Source organism: Carcharhinus amblyrhynchos, chromosome 15 (assembly GCF_965287045.1).
Source record: "Carcharhinus amblyrhynchos chromosome 15, sCarAmb.v2.hapA, whole genome shotgun sequence".
In the NCBI taxonomy this organism is placed as follows: Eukaryota; Metazoa; Chordata; class Chondrichthyes; order Carcharhiniformes; family Carcharhinidae; genus Carcharhinus; species Carcharhinus amblyrhynchos.
The window spans coordinates 54,274,595-54,296,927 of NC_137338.1; the positions used below are offsets into that span (position 1 = coordinate 54,274,595).

The window sequence follows — 22,333 nt, forward strand, 5'->3', positions numbered from 1 at the left end:
ATGAGTGACCTTGTCAAACAGCTGCAGAAAATATTAGTTCTCTTGTTTTTCTGATACAAATGCCTCTGTCATAGATGACAAGTCAATGTGGAAATAAAAAGTACTATTGCAAAGAAATATGACGTTATTTTCTGTATGACTGCTTATCATTGTGTGGTGACCCAAATGTATGGAAACTATTCACGTTTGGATTCAAAGCAGCATTTCCTGCCTGAACAAACTGGAACTTGGCAATGAATTGTTACAAAAAAATGCTCAAAACACTCAGCAGATCAGGTAGCATCTGCAGCAAGAGAACAGGTTTTGGTATTTCGTATTGATGATTGGTCTTCAGAATATGTCTATTTAATTTGATTTTGTATTTCTTCATGTGGTATCTTCATTTGGGATTCTCTTAACTCTTTTGATTTATTTTGTGTTATCACAGATGATTCCTCCAAGGGGTTGTGCTTACATTGTGATGGTTCACAGACAGGATGCATACCGAGCCTTACAAAAGCTGAGCAGAGGGACGTTCAAAGTCAATCAAAAGCCTATAAAGGTATAGGCTGCTGAATTTTGCAAAATTGAACCTAAGCACCATAAGTATAGCTGGTTTTTCAGTGATTAAACTGATTTTATGATGTGCACATCATGTATGTAGAATGTTTAATGTTAGGTTACAGCGCAGTAGAGTTAGAATAGAAATTATACTTGTAAATATGTTTGCTTATTGAGCAGTAGAATGAGGTACTAGGCTGTGGCAAAGAAGTAAATCATGTTTGAGCAATTACTCAGAAATTTAGCACTATCCCTGTTTTTATATGTTTTGTTGTTTCTGAAATGGTTTCTCAAACATTCTCTGCAGAAGAAATATTAGTTGAAGATATTTTGTCAAACAAAGTTAACTTCTGTGAGAGGGAAAATATGCCTCACAATTTTTCCTGATGGGATAAAGAAAGAATGCTTTTTTTTTGAGTAAGATGAGTACCAAATAAAGTCTTTTGCTTTTCAGATTGCCTGGGCCTTAAACAAGGGAATGAAAACAGAATACAAACAATTTTGGGATGTCGAGCTTGGGGTATCTTATATTCCTTGGGACAAAGTTAAAACTGAAGAACTAGAGCGTTTGTGTGAAGGAGGAATGCTGGATAATGAAACACTTTGTCCGGGTAAGCATCCACACCACTCTTGTGATTTTGTCTGAATAAGTCTGAAATAACTGGCAGAATGTTCAAGTCCTGAGAAGGAACGTATCAGTTTGAATATTTTACTAATAATGCTGCAGGTAAGGACTCTGACAGAAAATAATATTTATTATTCCCATTGGTGCAGTTAGTAATGGAAAAAAATGGAAGAAACGTTCAATTTCAATTAAACTTGAGATTGCATTAGGATTACTTACACCAGCCCAGCAGTTACAATTACTCCACTGAGCCAGACTTTATATAGAGTGGTGAACAAATGATGCCAGCTTTGTTGGCTTTTCACTGGTCTGTCGTCCTTGCAGTAACTTTCTCTAATTGTCCTGTACTGAGTTTGTGGGACCTGTAAACAGGGTATCTTATCCAGGTGCTGCTATCCTTGTAACATGACACTTTTCTCATGGCCAACTTACCTAACTTAAGGGGCAATTTAGCATGACCAACCTCCCTAAACTACACATCTTTGGGCACTAAGGGACAATTTAGCATGACCTATCCGTCTAACCTATGTATCTTTGGACTGTGGGAAGAAACCCACACATACACGGAAGAATGTGGAAATTCTACATAGACAGTACCACCCAAGGCCAGAATTGAGCTGTCCCTGGAGATGGAGGCAGCAGGGCTAACCGTGCCACCATGCCACCTATGAAACATCTAAAGGCACTGGATACAGCAAAGGCTCTAGGCTTTGATAAAATCCTGACTGCAGTGCTGCAAACATACTCCAGGATTGTTTGTGCCCTTAGCCACGCTACTTCATTAGAACTGAAACACTGGCATCAGCTTGGCAAAGTGAAAAATTACCTAGTTGTACCCTATTCACAGGAAGCATGGCAACTCCAATCTGTCCAATTACCACCCATACTGTCAATTAACAGTAAAGTGATGGAAGGTGTTGTTGACCTTTACTGTCAAATGGAATTTAATAACTCACAAGTTGTTCAGTGTGGGTTCTGCTAGAGCTACATTACAGCTTTGTTCCAAACAGGAACAAAAGGCTTGAATTCTAGACTGTGCTCTTGATATCATGGAGCCATAGCAAAATTGCAATCACTTGTATCTGGAGTCAAACTCTACTGATTGGAGGCCAATAATTTCAAATACAGGGCGTTGCTGCAGGATGGCCTTGCCATCTTCAAATGCTTCAGTGACCTTCCCTCCGTCATAAGATCAGAAGTGGGGAAACTTTTGATGATGACACTATTCAGTACTGCTGCTCAGATACTGATGCAGTCCATATCCACATGCAATAAAAGCTGGACAACATTCAGACTTAGGCTGATAAGTGGCAAGTAACATTCATGACAAGCAAATGTCAGGCAATGACCATATCTAACAAGTCAGGATCTATTCATTTCCTCATGACATTTAATAACATTACCATTGATGAAACCCCCATTATCAAAATCCTGCAGTTAACCTTGACCAGAAACTGAACTGGACCAACCATATAAATATTGTCACTACTAGAGTGGGTTAGAGGCTTGGAATTCTGAAGTGAGTAATTCAGCTCCTGACTTCCCAAAGCCTGTCCACCACCAATAAGACCCAAGTCAGGAGTGCAATAATCTCCACTTGCCTGAATGAGTGCAGCTCCAACAACACTTGAAGTTCAACACCATCTAAGACAAAGCAGCCCTCTTGAAGGCATTCAGTCCATCACCTTAAACATTCACTCCCTCTGCCACTGATGCACAGTGGCTGTATTGTTTACCACTCGTGCAGGAACATGCCAAGGTTCCTTCAACAGCATCTTCCAAACCTATGATCCCGCTGACCTGAAGGATCAAGGGTAGCAAGTGCACGGGGGCTCTACCTGTAAATTCCCTTCTGAGTCACATGCCATCCTGACTTGGAACGATGATTGCTGGGTCAAAATCCTGGAACAACTCCTAATAGCACTGACTGCAGCTGTTCAAGAGACAGCTCACCGCCACTTTCTCAAGGGCAATGATTGACCTTCGTGGGAATGCTCATGTGATAAAAACAAATATTCCTTCAAGTTTAGAAGGATGAGAGAGTATTTCATTGTAACATAAAATTCATAGGCTTGACTGCATTGATGGTGAAAATATTTCTTCTGGCTGGGAAATTTAGAACATGGGGTCACAATCACAGAATTAGGGGTCAATCAATGAATTAAAACGAGGAAAACATTCTTTGTTCAAAGGATTGTGAATCTTTAGAAGGCTCTACTCCACTGTGGGTGCTCATTTATTGATTATATTCCAGACATTTCTATCCAAGGAATAGTTATGGATTTTTGGATGCCAAGGGAATCAAGGATTAGTGCAACAAAGTGGAATTGAGATAGAACATCTGCCATAATCTCTTCGATTGGTGGTGCAGTCTTAACCAATTCCTATTTCTTATTATTCATAATTTATTAGAATGGAAGACTATTACAAAGCCACCAGCAACTGTTGTTGATGCAGCGGAAAATGGTAACACTGCAGTAACACAACCAGAAGAAATGCCTCAGACCTCTTTGCCAATGCCTACACAGGTAAGAATGAATTGTGATTGATTTGTCTGAGATAGATCGATAATTTTGTACGAACAGAATGAGTGGTGCCGTGCTGATCTTGTTACCATAGCTGCTATGCATCAAGAAATATAGTTTTGGAATAAGTCCCTCTTGTGTGTTTGTATATCTGCTTAAGATAATATTGTATTGCATCTCGCTGATATATTGCAGCGTTTTCCTGAAGGATAGTACAACTTGCCACAATGCCTCCGGCTCATATTGATGGTTGCTGCATATCTGTTCAATCCATGCCTTTTGAAGAGGGTGGGGTGGTGTTGGTGCTGAATGTCTTTAAAGAAAAACATCAATCATTATTTCAGTGCAATGTGTATTGAAATTGGTCTTTTCGGCCACTGTTTCTTAGTGTCCTGGAAAAATACCCATTGGGTAACCATTTAAATGATTCAGTGGCAATATTCAACACTATAGACACCAACAGTAGCTTGGATTAATAATGCCTTTGTGCACCTCACCCTCTCTTTGTCCTTATTGTCGGCAGTTCCATTAGCAGTGAAACATTCTGCCTGAGTGTCTCGGCCTCTCCACAACTCCGCATACTAATAATCATATCTGAATTCATGTTTTTCAAACAAGCTTTCTGCCCCATCCTCTAATGCTCTTTCACCCTACATGTAAAGTGTCTTGAGATGTTCTTTGTACTAAAGGAACACTGTAGTTTTTTTTATTGTATGTTTTATCCTTGTCCAGTGTCATCAGTGGGCCAATGGTTTGTCAAGTTACGCACATTAAACTTCAGATTCCTTTCGTGACTGTGACAGTTAAAGTACATCTTTTCTTTTGCACCTCATTCCATACTATTTCAGACTTAACCAAATTGCACTGTTTTTTCACTCAGCTCTTTGAGATGTCTGATCATTGTTGCGTTAGCTCTCATTATTCATACCAATGTGATACTGGCTCAAATACATGTATCTCTCAAAAAACAGAATTAAATAATTCAGTTTGGTGTGAATGGTCAATTAAAAATTACAAGAGCTATAATTCATTGAAGTTTTATTTGAAGTGCAGCACTTGAATTATGCTCATTTCCATATTAGTCAATAGTTGACATAATGTGGGCAAGTATGTAATTGGGAGTTTTTGAGAATCTGCTAACAAGTGGGACAAATGGACGATTGTCTTTTATCTCAGCAAATCACTGCCTTCAGTGCGCTTTTATGAACCACTTCAAAATATTTCAGGAAGAGATTATTACTCTAACATTTGTTTTTGCAGATTCCTGGAGTTCAGCCAATTCCAGCTGTCAGTAGACTCCATCCACCAAACTTTTCAACAATTCCACCACCTACTTTCAATCCTGGAGTGCCACCTCCACCGCCACCACCACCACCGCCTCCATTTATGCGTCCTGGTTTCAATCCAGTCCAACCACCTCCTGGTATGTTACTCCCAGGACTGTTTTATTTGTGCCAGAATGTGTTAGCATTTGCACTTTGGGAAAATCTTTCAAGATGGCTACATTGCAATTGTATCTTCAGAGAAAAATATTTCCAAATAATGTTAAACAACTTATCTTGGAATAACCTGCCTTTCACCTTAAAATTGTTTCTTCTATTTCAACAATATTTGTATTTATTTACACAAACTTTATCAGGAAGAGAGAGGTTATAGTATTTACCCATTTTTAATTTTTAAAGCCGTGGTATGAAAGGTCAATCCTCACTGAATGGTATTTTAGTTTGCTGATAGATTAAATACATGTGAAAAGGAGCATTAGTAGTCTATAATGGCCCATTGAGTTTGCTTTGCCACTTCATAAGATCATGGCTGATACTGGACCAGCAACACACTTTCTCACCTTGTTCCAATATCCCTGGATTCCTTTGGGGTCCAGAATTCTATTGATCTGAGTCTTGATTCAGTATATTCATTGATTGAGAATCCATGTCTCTCTCGGGTGGAAAATTATAAAGATTTGCAGCCCCCTGATTAAAAAGTTTATCCTCAGCTCAGTTTGAAATGGCTTTCACTTCATTCTGTTCCCCCAGTTCCCCCCACTTTAGTCAGGGGAACTGCCTCCCAGCAGACCTTCTCAGAATCTTGCACGTTTCAATGCTATCATCTCCAATTCTTCAATACTCCAAAGACTATAAGGCAATTCTTCTCAATCTCTCCTCATAGGCTAGACTTCTCATCCCAGGAGTTAACTTAATTATAGAAATTATAGAAACCCTACAGTGCAGAAGGAGGCCATTCAGCCCATCGAGTCTGCGCCGACCATAAACCCCCCCAGGCCCTACATCCCTACATATTTACCCGCTAATCTCTCACCTCATGACTCTGAGGGACGATTTTTAGCATGGCCAATCAACCTAACCCACACATCTTTGGACTGTGGGAGGAAACTGGAGCACTCGGAGGAAACCCATGCAGACGCGAGGAGAACGTGCAGACTTCACACAGACAGTGACCCAAGCCTGAGCTGTGAAGCAGCAGTGCTAACCACTGTGCCGCCCTAATGAGCTTTCATCTTTAAACACTCGTGAAAATATAGTTTGCTTAATAAACTCAACATCCAAAGTACTTTTTCAGATTCCCGTGGCAAATTGTCTCAATCTTAAGTACACTCACCTTTAGGAAAATAAATAGGAATAGTGAACATATGTTAGACTCTGCAATCATGATTATGTGAACCATTTCTGGCTGATTCTGTTGACAACATATTTCTATCGTACAAACATTGTTGTTTCAGGTTTTCTTCCACCAGGAGCGATTCCACCACTGAGTGCTGCAATGCCGATTGGAAATACAGGAACTAACATTCCAACGTGCGAGTCTTCCCATCTTCCTGGTTAGTCACTTTATTATTTCATTTTATAAGTTATGATCTGCAGCAGATGCTGAAACATCATGAGTGGAATCTTACCAAAAAATTGCCGAGTGTCAGGATCTGACTGAAAAATGGTGTGTTTGTCAAAAAAACAGGAGGGCATATTTCGCATCATTTTGAGAGCTAGCAAGGGGCACCCTGATCAGATCAAGAAATAACTCCCCACCATGGAGGTCTCAGGGGCTCCTCTCCTCCCTCTATCCACCCCATGGTGCCAACCTGTGCCAGGTAGAAGTTGCAGGACACTGTCTGACCATGTCCCTCTCCCCCAGGGGGTTCACGCCCTTGGGGGAATCCCCACAACACATTCACTTCTGGGTGAGCCTGTTGTAAACCTTGTCGACGTGGCGTCACGTCAGCCAGGTTTGAAAATACAACTTGGTGGGTGGAGGGGGGGGGGTGGAATATATGACAGGGCCTTGTTAATTGCATGGAAATTGATTATAATACATGTAAATAAAGTGCTTGCCTCTTGTGGGTGTGAATCTTGCTATGTCATTGGCGAGAGATGGGAAAAATCGGGGAACACAATCTCTCTGGAGAGAATTTTCCGACCTTTCCGACAGCGAATATGGGCTAAAAATCACCCCTCATGTTTGGACTCGATGTAAAAATTAAATGAGAACAAAAAATGCTGGAAACATGCAACAGTCATTAACCTGAAGTTCCTCTTCACAAATGCATATTTGCTACAATTTCTGTTTTTATTTGATTTTCAACATCCTCAGTAAATGTGAAAGTTAGTTTTGCCTTTTGTTGAACTTGCATTTGTGTGATGTCCTATTGAGAAAGAAGTCCTCAGGTTTATGTGCCTTTTGAAGAGATCTTTGAGGGAGAACTTGAAATTATTAATTAAGCATGTCTCATATCAGCAGTTAGCAGACTTTTTCCCTCTAACCATCATACTGTTTATAGTCTGCGTTTATAGTCAGCCATAAATCCTAAACTACAAGTACTCTCAACTTGTAAGGATTGTTGCTTTCAGTGGGTTTGTTTTAAAATGTTATGACACTTTTCAAGTGATGTATTAACCGCAGAAAACCTTCAACAATTTTATATGCTGCATCAGCTACATTTTCTTTGACCGGTATTATCGGCAGTTAAAATTTGTGCAGACATACAAAGAAGAATTAAAGGAAAAGCTATTTTCAGTTGCCAATAACGGCCTTATACAAATCTTGTTCTCCTTTTTCCATTTGGAAATGACACTTCACCTCCTAAAAATTATCCATATTATTGTAATTTAATAAATGGTTACATTTTAGAACACATTCCAAAAAGTTAATGGAGGCTGGTAACATCTTAGCTTTAAAAGATGTTTGAAATTTTAAAAAAACAAGACAGCAAAGAATATACTGTGAAACTAAATATTGTCCTTGTAAGATAATATAAGTGTGGCGTTAAAAGAATGAGAGGCCTCTGAATAACTTCGTGTGAAAGCACAGTGAAGCAGTTGATCTGTATGATAGCATAATCATGCCATCCAGTATTCTGCTCACCCTACCTAACCCAAGTTGCAATCAATCCCTTCTTGTCTGCAGTCACCACAGATGCTACCTAATCTGTTGAGTATTGGTGGAATTTTCTGGGCGGGGGGAAGGTTTGCCTCAGATTTCCAACAACTGCAGTATTTTGCTTTTTTTGTACCAGCCAACCCTGACTATTAAAAGAGATCTTGTTTGCAGCTTGTATGTAATGAATAAAACAGTAATATGTTCTTGCAAATAAGAATCACTGTGGGCATTAGTCAGTAATACAAATAAAATACTTTATTCAGCTTAGAAAACAATGTAAAAAGTGCTGTGTCGCATATTGAATGAATCTGTGGTAGACAAGTCTCCTCCTTGACATGACCTGGTAGAGGATGCCCATCAGATTCAAACTTGCATTGGCAATACAGATGGTGCTGGAAGCCCAGCAGAAGATCAGTAGCTGCATCCCTGGTGGGACATCGGAAGGCTTCTAAGCAGAAGCCTGCTAAACATCAGTTTCAAGCAATCAGCTAGAGAGGTGTTGAACCGCTTCACTCCTTGGACCATGGGGTGAGGGTCAGGTGCATTCCCTCGAATCAAGGCAGCTGTTGGGGAAAAAAAGCACAGTGTTGGAGCGGCAACTATAGTGGGAGCCATACCGTCGCTGAGAGAAAGTGCTGCGGCTTGTCAGCTGGCTTAGTGCATGGGCGCTTGTGCGGAAATGCCAGCAGCAGCGGCTCACTTGCATCCTTCTTATGGCACAACACTGTGCTGTGGCACAGCAGTTGAGAACAACACTAGTGCACCTGCCACTTCATGCAGAATTTATGTTATGTGGATTTGAAAAGATACATGTGAAGTATCTGCATGGATTTATTCAAACCCTTCTACTGGGTTCAAAAGCCAGGTGTTTAAGATTGCTGCAATTAGTATCTGACCACAGCTTAGCCCAATTCCTTTGTGGAGTTTGGAAAGCGCAGTTACAAAATAATACTGGGGCCAGAAACAAGGGACCTACTCCATGATGGAAGGGAGTCCCACCTTAGTAGCGAATCCAACCTCCTATCTTACATATTGTTGAGGAGTGATTCTTCAGTATATGCAGACTTGTGGTATTAGGGACTTAAAAGATGTCCGTCATAGGTCAAATTCAAACTTGAGAGTTTTATTGGGCTTTTCTCATTTTAAAAGAGTACTTCCTCGTCCTTTAGAATTTGTTTGGAAAAGCATGTCAGCAGTAACATAAAAATGTCAGATCTTATAAATGTGTTTATTGAAAGGAGTCCAGTAGAATTGTGTTGTGATTATCAAAATACTCCTAATAAGGCAGTAGGCATTACACAGGCAGTAGGCATTATGTAAGTCTCATTTCACAATGTGATTACTGCTTCTAAAACTAAAAAAAAACAGACCTTTCTGGCAATGCAGTAAATATTTAATACAATTTATTATTTGTGAAACTTTCTATCTCTCATAAGTATGTACTAATGGGATGTAATTTTATCCAGCAACATCACTGGGTTCCCAGGAAGATAGTGCAAAGAATTCCTCATTGAGGAACTCAACCCCTACCTTAATGTCTACTCTGAGAAACAGTGAAGACGTTTCAGATGGTACCAAATATTTTGGACCTATGCAGGGACATAACCCAGGGATGGGAGGTACCAGCTTGCCACTGTCTCCAACACGAGCTATGCCTGTTATTGGTAAGCCCTTCCATCTTGGAATTTCAGAAAGGGAGGAGGGAGAGCAAACAAAATATTTCTAAGCAGGTTTTATATTCGGCTGTTTGATTTGTTATTCAATGCATGCAGCTAATCACATGTCTTTAATTTGAAAAGCATTATACAGAGTGATTACTGTTCTAAATATTCAATAAATAGCTACTTTCATGCATGTGGCATTAATATAACTATAAATGCACACTATCCTTCAGATGTCAAATAGCTTTATTCATACAATATGCACAATAATGTCTGTTTTGTGGGAGGAGATACCTTGATTTCATAGTTTTCACTATTTGAATTTCACATCTACAGTTCTACTGCAGGCCCCAAATTAATATTGTAAACTACTTTTTGAACTGCTCCAGAGCTTGAAGTTTAAAAAATGCTGTATAATTGAAACTGATTATAATGAATTTAGTAATGCTGGACACCAGAAAAATGGTGCTTTTCCTACTTATACATCCATCTGTCACTGTTGAAGTAAGATGCAGAGGAAGAGCCAGAGAAATGCCATTCCTTTGAGACATTACAACAAAAACATTATATCAAGTGTAGAAATAACTCACCATTGGTACCAGTGTCCATTCATTTTCTCCTGCTTTTGACATTAAGGGCTGGAGTAAAAAAATTTTTGGTTGTTTAGAAGACCTTACAAATATTGCTGCAATTGATACATTCAGATTAATACAATTGGTTCATCAACTTGTGGATTTTACTAGAACTTTTTGTTCACAGTGGAGTTTCATTATTTGAGATGAAGAGTCTACTTGCTGTTTAAAATTAATTTGCTGTTGTTTTCAGCACAGATCCTGTTGGGTGTCTCCGAAATACCCTTTCCATCATGTTTGGCTGACATGCTTGCATGGGCTAATTTTTGTGGACCTAAAGGTTCTCAGTCTTCAGTTTACTATGGTTCTAACTTAGCAGCTCAATTTCCTGGAATGGATTGTACTTCACACACTGATCCAACTCAACACAAAGTGAAAATAACATTCCATATGAAGAGAAATTAGGGATACATTCAATACCACAAATCCATAATTCTTAATTTATGGTAATCTGTATGTAATCTCTTAAATGCCCTCTGAAATGACCTAGCAAGCCACTCAGTTGTATCCAACTTCTACACGGTGGTTAAAAAAGGAATGAACCTGGATACGCTGTCAGACATTGACCTGCACACTGGAAATGACAATGGAAGACTCAGTCCTTTTGACCTTGCAAAGTCCTCCTTAGTGGCGTCTGGTGGCTTTTACCAACGTTTAGAGAGTTGTCTCAGACATTAGTCAAGCAGCAGCTTGATATAGTCATACTCACGGAATCATGCCTTATGGTCAATTTCCCAGACATCACCATCCTTGGATATGTCCTCCCCACCGGTAGGACAGACCCAGCAGAGATAACAGCAGCATAATGGTATGCAGTCGGGAAGGAGTTGACCTGGGAGTCCTCAACGTCATTTCTGGACCCCATGAAGTCTCATGGCATCCGATCAAACATGGGCAAGGAAACCTGTGATTACCACATACTGCCCTCCTCAGGTGACAAACCAATATTCCTCCGTGCTGGACACCACTTAACAGAAGCCGAGAGTGGAAAGGGTGCAGATTGTACTCTGGGTAGGGAGCTTCAATGTCTATCATCGAGTGGCTTAGTAGCACTACCACAGACCGAGTGGTTGAGTCCTAAAGAGGAAAACTACTAGACTGGGTCTGCGGCTGATGGTGAGGGACCCAAAAGGAGAGAAAACCTCACTCTCCCATATCTGCCTGCCTTAGATGCATCTATCCATGACAGTATTGGTAAGTTTGAACATTGCACAGACCTTGTGGAGATGAAGTCTCATCTTCACATTGAGGATGCTCTCCATTGTGTTGTGTGACACTGCTATTGTGCTAAATGGGATAGATTTTGAATGGATCTAGCGACTCAAGACTGGGCATCCATGAGATGCTGTGAGTCATCAGCAGCAGCACAGTTGTACTCAACTGCAATCTGTAAATTTGTGACTCAACATATCTCCACTCTACCATTATCACTAAGCTAGGGGATCAATCTTGGTTCAATGAAGAGTGCAAGAGGGCATGCAAGGAGCAACGCGAGGCATTACCTAAAAATTCACCCAAGCTGGTGAAGCTGGGTCCAAATTTTTAAACTTGCTCTCTAACAGCACTATGGATGAACCAACACCAGTGGTTCCCAACTTTTTATCTGTCACAACACACCATTATACTATAAAAATCTTGATGTACACCTCCCATATTCTCCAGCTGAGCTGCCCTTGGCACAAAAGCCTTTAAGCTCTAAAATCTCATAAAATCATGTCAAGGCACTGTTTAATGCTACACCAATGGGTAGGAAATAACACAACTAATCAAAAAACCCATGTTATACTCATGCTTGGACAGCTCCAGCTTATCTGATGAGCAGTCAGTGATCTGGACCTGTTCCCTCCAACAGGTCCCATTGATAAATTCAGAAGGACCCATTTGGAATTTGAGTGTCCTGCCATTTACCATCACTGTGGGAACTCATCTTTCTTTTGCCAGAACTGGATGGAGAAAGAAAACTATTGCATGTTTCTGGTTCTGATAGTCAAAGAGGAACACACATAGAGGCAAAGCAGAAATGTGTGAACTTTGGGTATGAACATCAACACATCCTGGTGCTAAAAAGAATCTGCATGCATCTTTTTAGCATTGGGATTGTCAGTGTCTGTTACGCAGATCCAACAATACACAGGGAAATAAAAATATTTTGTGTCTGCAACATGCTAGGTCCTGTGAATTTTCAGAAAATGACATAAGTAAGTGGAAGGCTGACTGCAGAGCACAAGGTTGTTGCAGAGTTGGGGGAGAGAGAAGTTGCTGGCAGCCTGGGTTGAGTGTTGGTCAAAAATTAGATTACTTGCTGATGAACAAAGTATTGTTCAAAATGGCCATCTTTTCCTCCTCCCATCCAACTCCTCCCTTGTATCCAACCTCAGTAAGAGAGAAAAAGCTCCCCCCTCCCCTTTTTTTTGAAAGGTTATGATTGAAATAATTCATCATGGAGAAAACCTATGGACCAGATAAAAACATCAGTAGAGGGTTGGGTTCCATTTCAAAAGCTCCACCAGAGCTATTTTGTCCAAGGGATAGAAAAAAAAAATTGCCCACACTTATAAATCGATTTTTCAATGCTAATCCAACCTACTAATACATTTATGCATTTTTTAATCAAACCATCTCAGTACCATGCAAAAAAAAGCCAATAAATGCCATGAGATCTGCATTCCACACTACCACATTAAAATGGCATCAATCAAGTTCATATTTTTTAAAATGTTGAGTTTTGCAATCCATAACAAGTAAAATGGAAAGTGCTCAAAAATCTGTTAGTGGCTGACGAACAGTTTTATTTTGTCTTTTTTGTACAGAAAACTCCACTAGACAGATATGTCATTAACCATATCCTTCCCCTACGCTCCCTCCCTGATTAGCTGACACACTATTCCACTGAGCAAGCAGCAAGAGCCCCTCCCTCAGAGAAAAGTCATGATTGACAGGCCATTCCCCTTGACTGAAGCTTCAGCCAGCTGCAGCACACCAGATCCATGCATGTGTTCTGCTGCATACTTGTTGAAAACCACTGATCTACACCACGTAGAGAGCAGCGGTTCAAGAAGGTAGCTCATTATTCACTCCCCTGGGGGCAGTTAAAGATGGTCAATGAACACTGGCCTAGCTAGCAACACTCACTTCCCTTGAATGAATGAAAAAAGCACTTGTATTCAAGCAGGTAGCCGGCAAGAAAGCCATCTTTATTAATGTCCTTGGCAGGCGAAAGATCAAATCTTAGCCGTGCGCTCAAACCTTTTCCCTCCAATTTTCTGTGCATCTGTTTATCTCCATAATTCGCCATCAAAAGTATGCCACAATGCATACTCGAATCACTTGGTAATTTACCTCCAATTATATTTTATCCCAAAAACTGCAAATATATTTTAGTTGTTACAAGGGTAGAGTATTAAGGGGGAGACGTGAACATCATTTAGATTTAATTGAAGAATCAAGTTGACACTGGTGAAATGAAAGTCTTTTTGCCTGTAACGTCAAGTGGCATTAACTAAGTTTTTGGGTGTCTGAATTGACTCTTGTCAGGGCCTATTGTTTGTGTATTTTCCATAAACAGCAAGAAGCATTGTATTTGAAAATCCTGCAACAGGCAAAAATACTTTGTTTTTGTTCGAGGGAAGTAGTGTCACTGGCAAGGCCAGCATTTATTGACCATCTCTAATTACCCTTAAGAATGTGGGGGGGTGGGGTGGCGGGAACCATTTTTTTTGGATCACTGCCGTCTGTTTCTAGTAGGTACATCCACAAGCTGTCAGGGAGGGAGTTCGAGGATTCTGACAACTGAAGGAATGTTGATGTAGTTCCAGATCAGGATGGTGGGTGATTTGGAGGGGAACTTGCAGTTGTAGGTGTTTCCATTTCCATTTGTCTACTGCCTTTGGTTTGCCAGATGGCAGAGGTCATAAATTTGGGAGGTGCTGCTGATGGAGCCTTTGTGAGTTCCATCAGTGCATGTTATGGATGGTACACACTGCTGTGGCACTGCATGTAAGTGCAAGAGGGAGAGAAGTTGAAGATGGTGGGTGGGGTGCCTAGCAAATAGGTTGCTTTGTCCTTGATAATATCAAGCTTCTTAGTTGTTGGAGCTGTGCTCATCCAGGCAAGTAAGAGTATTCCATCACACTCCTGACTTACTCTTTATAGATGGTTGACAGGCTTTTGAGAGTCAAAAGTGAGTTAGTTGTTACAGGTTCCTAACCTCTGACTACTTGTATCTAAAGAATTAATATGGCTTGTCCAATTCAGTTTCTGGTCACTGGGGATTCAGCAGCAGTAATGTCATTGAGTGCCATGGGGCGATGGTTGGATTCATTTGTTAGAAATGGTCGTTACCTGGGACATTTGTGGCATAAATGTCACTTGCCACTTGTTAGCTCAAGCTGAAATGTTGTCAGATTTTACAGTCTTGCTGCATGTGGAAGTTGACTGCCTCTGTATTTGAGGAGTTGCAAAAGGTGCTGAACATTGCGACCATCAGTGAAGATCCCCACTTCTGATTTACACTGGGGGGAAATCATTGATGAAGCAACTGAATGTGGTTGAGCAATCACTGAGTTCATGGATTTCATTGCTTTGCACATTCCAGAGTCTCATCTCTTGTCTCGTTTTATCATTTTGCTCGTGTTTGCCAACCTCTGTAACAATCCTTTAACTCAGCTTATTGTGACTGCCCCTTGTGGTAGCCCAGTTTTAGCCAGTTTTCAATTTGTAAGATATCCAAAACTTTGTAATAGAACAGTACAGCACAGTACAGGCCCTTCGGCGTCTGACTCCACTATCATAGCAGGCAGCCCATTCCACACTCTGAGTAAAGAACCTACTTCGGACATCCCTCCTATATTTCCGACTATGAAGCTTATAGTTATGTCCCCAAGTAACAGCTACATCCACCCAAGGAAATAATCTCTGAACGTCCACTATATTCTATCCCCCTCATCATCTTATAAACCTCTGTTAAGTCGCCTCTCATCCTCCTCCGCTCTGAAAAGAAAAGCCCTAGCTCCCTCAACCTTTCCTCATAAGACCTACCCTCCAAACCAGGCAGCATCCTGGTAAATCTCCTCTGCACACTCTCCATCCCCACAGCTCTTAAACTCAGACCCCCTGTTAATAAATGCTAGCACACTATATGCCTTCTTCATGGCTCTATCCACTTGAGTGGTGACCTTCAGAGATCTGTGGATATGAACCCCAAGATCTCTCTGTTCCTCCACATTCCTCAAAACCCTGCCGTTGACCCTGTCATCTGCATTCAAATTTGTCCTACCAAAATGAATCACCTCGCACTTATCAGGGTTAAACTCCATCTGTGACTTTTTGGCTCAGTTCTGCATCCTATCAATGTCTCTTTGCAGCCCACAAAACCCTCCGCCTCATCCACCCCTCCGCCTCATCCACCCCTCCGCCTCATCCACCCCTCCGCCTCATCCACCCCTCCGCCTCATCCACCCCTCCGCCTCATCCACCCCTCCGCCTCATCCACCCCTCCGCCTCATCCACCCCTCCGCCTCATCCACCCCTCCGCCTCATCCACCCCTCCGCCTCATCCACCCCTCCGCCTCATCCACCCCTCCGCCTCATCCACCCCTCCGCCTCATCCACCCCTCCGCCTCATCCACCCCTCCGCCTCATCCACCCCTCCGCCTCATCCACCCCTCCGCCTCATCCACCCCTCCGCCTCATCCACCCCTCCGCCTCATCCACCCCTCCGCCTCATCCACCCCTCCGCCTCATCCACCCCTCCGCCTCATCCACCCCTCCGCCAATCTTGGTATCATCAGCAAATTTACTGATTTCCCCCCATCCGCTGTGCCCCCGACCCCTAGCCCCCTCCTCCAGGTCATTGATAAAAATCTCAAATAGCAGGGGACCCAGAATCCAGGAGAAGAATCTAGACAAGAATACTTGAATACAATTTTTATTTTGAATACACCTTGTAGGTGAGGATGGTAACTTTTCCAGATCTGCCCAAGTTTGTGTTTTAGCGACTTAATTTTCTGCTTGATTTTCTACGTAATTTCCTGAGAAACTGTCTTGAAGTTAGCATGACTAATATTCAATTCTTCAAGCCATTCCAACACTACTTTTGTGGTCTTGTATGTTAGGACTGGTCCACAGCCAAAGGTGTACTATTTGTAGACTGTCTAGCTCAGATTATCTAGCTTTCCTGTTGACTTATTGTCCATTATTTGTGAGAAGAACTTGACTCAAGTACTGGTGTTAATGCCCACATTAAGTAGCATATACGATTGTTGCACCACGTCCATTTTAATAATTAAAACAAACAATAATGTAATACAGATCACCTCTTTGAAAGTGTAACTGCAGTGTACATTTTGAGCTGTATTATGAATTGTGGCGTATCCAGTAGCTTTGGTGGTTGAGAGCTGAAGAATACAAGAATTGTAGGAAACTTTTAAAATGCACTGACTCATGTGCTCTCTTCCTCTAGTTTTTTTAACCAATGTACAGAAAAATGGTCATGGCAAGACTTCTTTGTCGATTAAGTAAAGTTGATGTAAAACTTTCAAACAAGCATAGGTTTGGGGCATTGGGGCGGCATAGTGCCTCAGTGATTAGCACTGGTGCCTCACAGCGCTAGGGACCTGGGTTCAAATGCTGGCATGGGTCACTGTCGAGTTTGCATGTTCTCTCCTTGTCTGTGTGGGTTCCTCTGGGTGCTCTGGTTTTCTCCTACAGTCGGAAAGAAATGCTGGTTAGGTGCATTGACCCAAACAGGTGCCGAATATGGCGACTCAAGGAATTTCACAGTAACTTCAGGGCAGTGTTAATGTAAGCCTTGCTTGTGACTAATAAGTAAACTTTAACTTTAAAAGTGTAATTGTAGACATGGCAGCAAATGTCTTATTCCCTGCGCATTGATACCCTACCTTTTGAGCCAGAAAGAACTCTTGTGGTAGAGCATGTTTGGGTTTAAAAGATTCAGACAGTGACAAAAGTAAGGATTCGGAAAATTTGGCTCTGAGCCCCATTGGTTGCTCCAGTTCCAGCATATCTGCTAGCAGCAATTGCAAATGCCAGTTTTCTGTCAAATGCTACATCTTATCTCACGGCAGTAGAAAGGGGAAACAGTTGGAGAAATATTTGCTATCTATTTCATGGTGGTTATACGTAGGAATTTTTAATCCCAGTGACGTTGAAGCATCAGACAAATCATAGAATTCCTTTAGTACAGAAGGTAGCAATTCGGCCCATCAAACCTGTACCAACCCTGTAAACTCACCTATTTACCTCGCTGACATTAAGGGATATTTAGCATGGGTATTCATCATCATGATCTGCACATCTTTGGAATGTGGGAGGAAACCAGAATACCTGGAGGAAGCACATGCCCACATGGGGGGAAACGTGAAAACTCCATACATTGTCACCCAGGGCCAGAATTGAACCCAGGTTGTTGGCACAGTGAGGCAGCAGTGCTAACTACTGTGCCACCGTCTGCCCAAAATTTCTTAGACTGGGAGAATTTGTTATTCTCTTATGTTGCTTTGTATTTGTTTAAGGAAGTTACACTGTGACACACTTGTAATCAGCACATCTTGAGCCTTACTATCAAAAACTGAAAAATGATAAAGCTGCGGCAGAAAACATAGGTAATTTTTCCACACTTCAAGGGCATGTAATTTTACATCAGCCCAAAGGTAGAATTTGAAGAATCAGATGCTTGGTACAGTCCACAAAAATGTGTCTTGATGTAAATTATCTCCACAACAGGCTAATGAGATGTTTAAAGGACAAAGAGCAAAAAGTAGTACAGCACAGGAACAGACCCTTTGGCCCTCCTAGCCTGCGCAGATCATCATGCCTGCCTAAACTAAAACTGTATGTGTTTACGGAGTCCGTATCTTCCTTTTCGCATCCTATTCATGTATTTGTTTAGTTTGTCAGAATGTTGACAAACCATTTTGAATATCTTGCAGATTGCACCTTTTTCACTACAGATAGTGTGTTTGATATGCCGCAGCACTCTTTGGCATTTAGCTGTCTAGAAGGCCAGCCCTAAAGGTTGATTTATTCAATCGTTAAAAAGCTGCATATCCATTGATGTTGGCTCCAAGGGGTTCATTATCACTAGGTATGAGAGAACTGCAGATAAGCCCTTCAATGCCTGGTAAGACCCAGATGGTTCTCCCAGTTGTTCTCTCTGGAGGAAGCTGAATCATCATCCTCTGTATTGGTTTGTTCTGGCTAATAGTGATCATCAATGTAGATTATGCTTCTGTTTTCTTTACTACTGGCAAAACCAACTTTGAGCTGCCATCAGTTTCTGATGTGTTGCTAATGTTATGGGGGAAAGGGTAGGGGAACAGAGTTGAGAAACTTGTCATCCGTGATACCTTGAGTTTGGTTTTCTCTTACTTTGCCTCCATGTGCAAAGCTCATTTGGTTTCTTGACTTTGCATCCTATTTATGCATTTAACATCTTCCTGCTTTAATCAGCATAGTCTTCCTGTTAGATGCTTTCAAGCCAGCTGAGATATCTTGACTAGGGTGTGGAGGTAGTTATAAAGGATGAAGAGGGAAATGCTCAATATATTATGTTCCATAGTTCCAGTTGTAATGTTAATGTGTTAAACTAACGGTATTGGCAAAACAGATTTTGTAAAATATTTTTATGTTCAAATGTTTGTATCATTTTTTTAGGAGCTTAGAGGGAGACAAGTGGGAAACTTGGAGGTTTTGGCACAATAAGAGTAATGTATGAGCAGTTAATGTTGTTTAAAATGTTTGCGTTATACTGGAGGTGGTAACCCATTTAAATGGGAGACTACCTCTGATTGGCGTGAGGAATTTCATATGAACAGGTTCAGAGTTGGGACATTCTCCTATTTGGGTAATTTTGGTCTTAATTTTCACTGTAGACAAGTTAGTGAATGATTCTATTTAATATATTTATTTGTGTTTAATCTTCAGGGAATCAAAGTGGAACTGCTGTGCATACTCCCTTAATGAGTGTGCAACCACCAAGTCCTGGTCTGTTGGGTGCGCGACCTGGTTTAATACCACTACAGCGACCCCCTGGAGTTCCACCACCTCATCTGCAAAGGTTTCCTGTTGCTCCACCACGTCCTCTGCTACCACACTTATTACACAGAGGTCCACCACCTCCAGGGCCAGGAGGGTTTGGCGTACCTCCACCTCATGCCATGCGAGGTCCCTTTCCTCCCCAGAATGTATTTGGTCGCCCTGGAGTGGCTGAGGATAGAGATGGAAGACAATTTAGGAATGACAGGCATGGATTTCCTCCAGGAAGAGATCGAGACCAAGAGCAACGTTTTGGCCGATCTGATTTCCGAAATCGTCCTTTTGGTGGAAACCGAAATGAAAATGAAAACCGTGATCGGTATGGAAATCGTCATGAAGACAGAGATCATGATCGTCACAGTGCTGGGCGTGAAAGAAGGGAGTGGGGGAGAAGAAGCTCTGAGCGGGATAGGCACAGCAGAGACTCGGAAGAAAGAAATAGGCGATCAAGTGGACATAAGGATCGTGATTCACGAGATAGGGAATCTCGCAGGGATAGAGATGTGGATCAGCGAGGAAAGGAAAAGCCTGAAGACACTGATGAGAGCAATGAAAAGAACCACAAATCTAATGGCAGCGCACAGGAAGAAATAATGAAAGAGTCGGACGCAATCCCAGTGCCCGAATCTGCTACAGGAGAACCTGATTCACTGAACATGAATTTGAAAACGGCAGGGATGGTGGAATTGGAGCCTACCTCATCTAATCAACCTGATGCAAAAGATTCAGGTGCAGCTGATGAGGCTCAGTGATCGAAACTAATTGTAATAAAACACATGATGTGGTGGCAATTGACATATGCATCACATTATTGTGCTATGAAGCTTTAGAGTTGTATAAAAAATGATGTATAAAATATTTGCTTCTGCTATCCCACAGTCCTGTCTAGTTTTAAAAGTTTTAAGCAAATTGTTTGCTTTCCCCAGTATTCAAAATGACCACACAATTTACTTCGAATCCTGAACACCCAATGACCAGGAAAAAAAAATCAAATTTTTGCTGTACGTTTTTAAAACTTTGACATAAGGTAGAAGTGCTTTCTATTCTTTTTTAATTTAAGAAGATAACAAACGGTGAAAGCTCCTCCTAAAGTTGAGCTTAGGGATTTGTTTTTAATAAACTCTATTTTCTTAACAAACTTTAGAGCGTGTGATATTCTTCCTCGGACTTGTGGAAAAAAAGAATGTCATGGGATGGAAGAATAAGGTTGTGAAACACCCTAAAGTTTGATATTTTCTATATGGGAAGCAAGTCTAAATTAGACTCTCATTAGTATGCGTTCTTTTAAAAAAAATGGAAATTGTTTTTGAACAACCAACCAGAGCCCAAAACAGAATGCTTTGCAAAGTGTATTATAAAAATATTAGTGTATTTCACTGGTGATGTATAGAAAACTTATAAAGTTGCCCACTCAAGATCAGGAAACAAATGGTCTGAACAATACTTTTGTTTTAGAACGTTTCTTGAAAGTTTATTTGTTCTTTTCCCTCAAATACAGACTGTTTCTTAAAAGTAACAGTTTTCCTGTTTTCTTCTGTTTTGGATGCTAATGTAGTTGTAAAAAGAGTATCACATGTTTACTGTTCAAAAAAAGACATCAATATTACAGCTGGGTTAATGAATGTTGTTTAGATTTAATATATGGCTGTGTAACTGTTTTAACCATAAAAAATATCATGGAAATTATTCACCCACTTGTTTACACAAAAGACAACATTTTGGCTCACTAAGTTTGAAGTTATTTTCATCTAATTTTGAGACATTTATCAAAAGTAAGAGATTCTGCACTGGATTCTGTTTGAATTGTTAATGCTTTGTTCATATTGGAAGTAGGTGGTCTTTTTTCTCCTAAATGTCTTATTCGAAGCAACTATGCATTTAGTAGGAGAGTTTCCACACCACAAAGAATTAAGCATGTGCTCATTCAGTGAAACACTCTGCCAATTGCTTTGGAATGAGTTTCATGTTTGTTTTTGGATGCAAGGTTTAAAACGTTTGTGTCTTCGTTATTCAGACAACATAAACATATCTGTCTTCCGGTGGAAAACTATGGCGACTTGTTACCTTTATGAGGTTCGTATCACAGTGCTTGACTTGCATTATATGTAGAATAGATCTTGGAAGATAGAGTTCATTTTCTGCTGTTAACGTTAGCAAGATTTTTTTGCGATTTTATATGCTCATGGTGTGAACAATGTTTCCATTGAGGAATGGGAAATGTTCCTTACGAGGGACCACTAACAGCACTCCCAAGTGAAGGATGACACATTTATGGTACAAAGTAGAGCTCCCTCTACTTTGGTTCATCAATAGGGAATATTTCTGCTGTTTGCTATTTATAATTAAATTGTAAAAGCATGTATAAAGAATGCATTTACAAAAAAATAATAAACAGTAGAAATCCTCTTCAATTTACCTGGGTTCCAGTCTCCAAAGTTTATAATTTTTCCATTTCACACTGAGCCTTGGTTATGGTAAAATTCATGTTTCTGAGTTAAGGTTGCGGTTTGAAGCTCCACTTCAGATCCTGAAACCCTAATTTAGGCTGACACCTTACATGCAGTATAGAGAGAATGCTGCCTTGGGATCAAACCTGGTGTATTGGCCACCATTGTTTTGGCAGCTCACCCCACCAAAAATGAATTGTGGTGATGCATTTCACTGTTATTCATGGGGTCATGTGTGTAAATTGGCTGTCTTGTTTCCACAGTAAAAAGTCTGACAACACCAGGTTTCAGTCCAACCGATTTATTTGATAGTAAGCTCACTAGCTTTCGGGTTAGCCCCTTTGTCAGGTGAATGGGCCATTCACCTGACGAAGGGGCTAACCCGAAAGCTAGTGAGCTTACTATCAAATAAATCGGTTGGACTGAAACCTGGTGTTGTCAGACTTTTTACTGTTTACCC

At 40.9% G+C, this 22,333-nt stretch overlaps 1 protein-coding gene across 2 annotated transcripts in view; it reads left to right on the forward strand.

Moving 5' to 3' along the window:
• scaf4a (SR-related CTD-associated factor 4a) overlaps nucleotides 1-21,142 on the forward strand; it is a 104,633-nt gene extending 83,491 nt beyond the window's left edge. Inside the window, exons 14-20 of one of the 2 annotated variants that reach the window (XM_080203937.1) lie at nucleotides 428-541; nucleotides 995-1,151; nucleotides 3,578-3,693; nucleotides 4,951-5,113; nucleotides 6,428-6,526; nucleotides 9,546-9,743; nucleotides 19,316-21,142. In XM_080203937.1, coding sequence (XP_080060063.1) covers nucleotides 428-541; nucleotides 995-1,151; nucleotides 3,578-3,693; nucleotides 4,951-5,113; nucleotides 6,428-6,526; nucleotides 9,546-9,743; nucleotides 19,316-20,178 — 1,710 coding nt within the window. In that variant the 3' untranslated portion in view covers nucleotides 20,179-21,142. The remainder of the gene's footprint in view (nucleotides 1-427; nucleotides 542-994; nucleotides 1,152-3,577; nucleotides 3,694-4,950; nucleotides 5,114-6,427; nucleotides 6,527-9,545; nucleotides 9,744-19,315) is intronic. The other variant, XM_080203939.1, reaches the window with a different exon arrangement.
• Nucleotides 21,143-22,333: the final 1,191 nt, after the last annotated feature.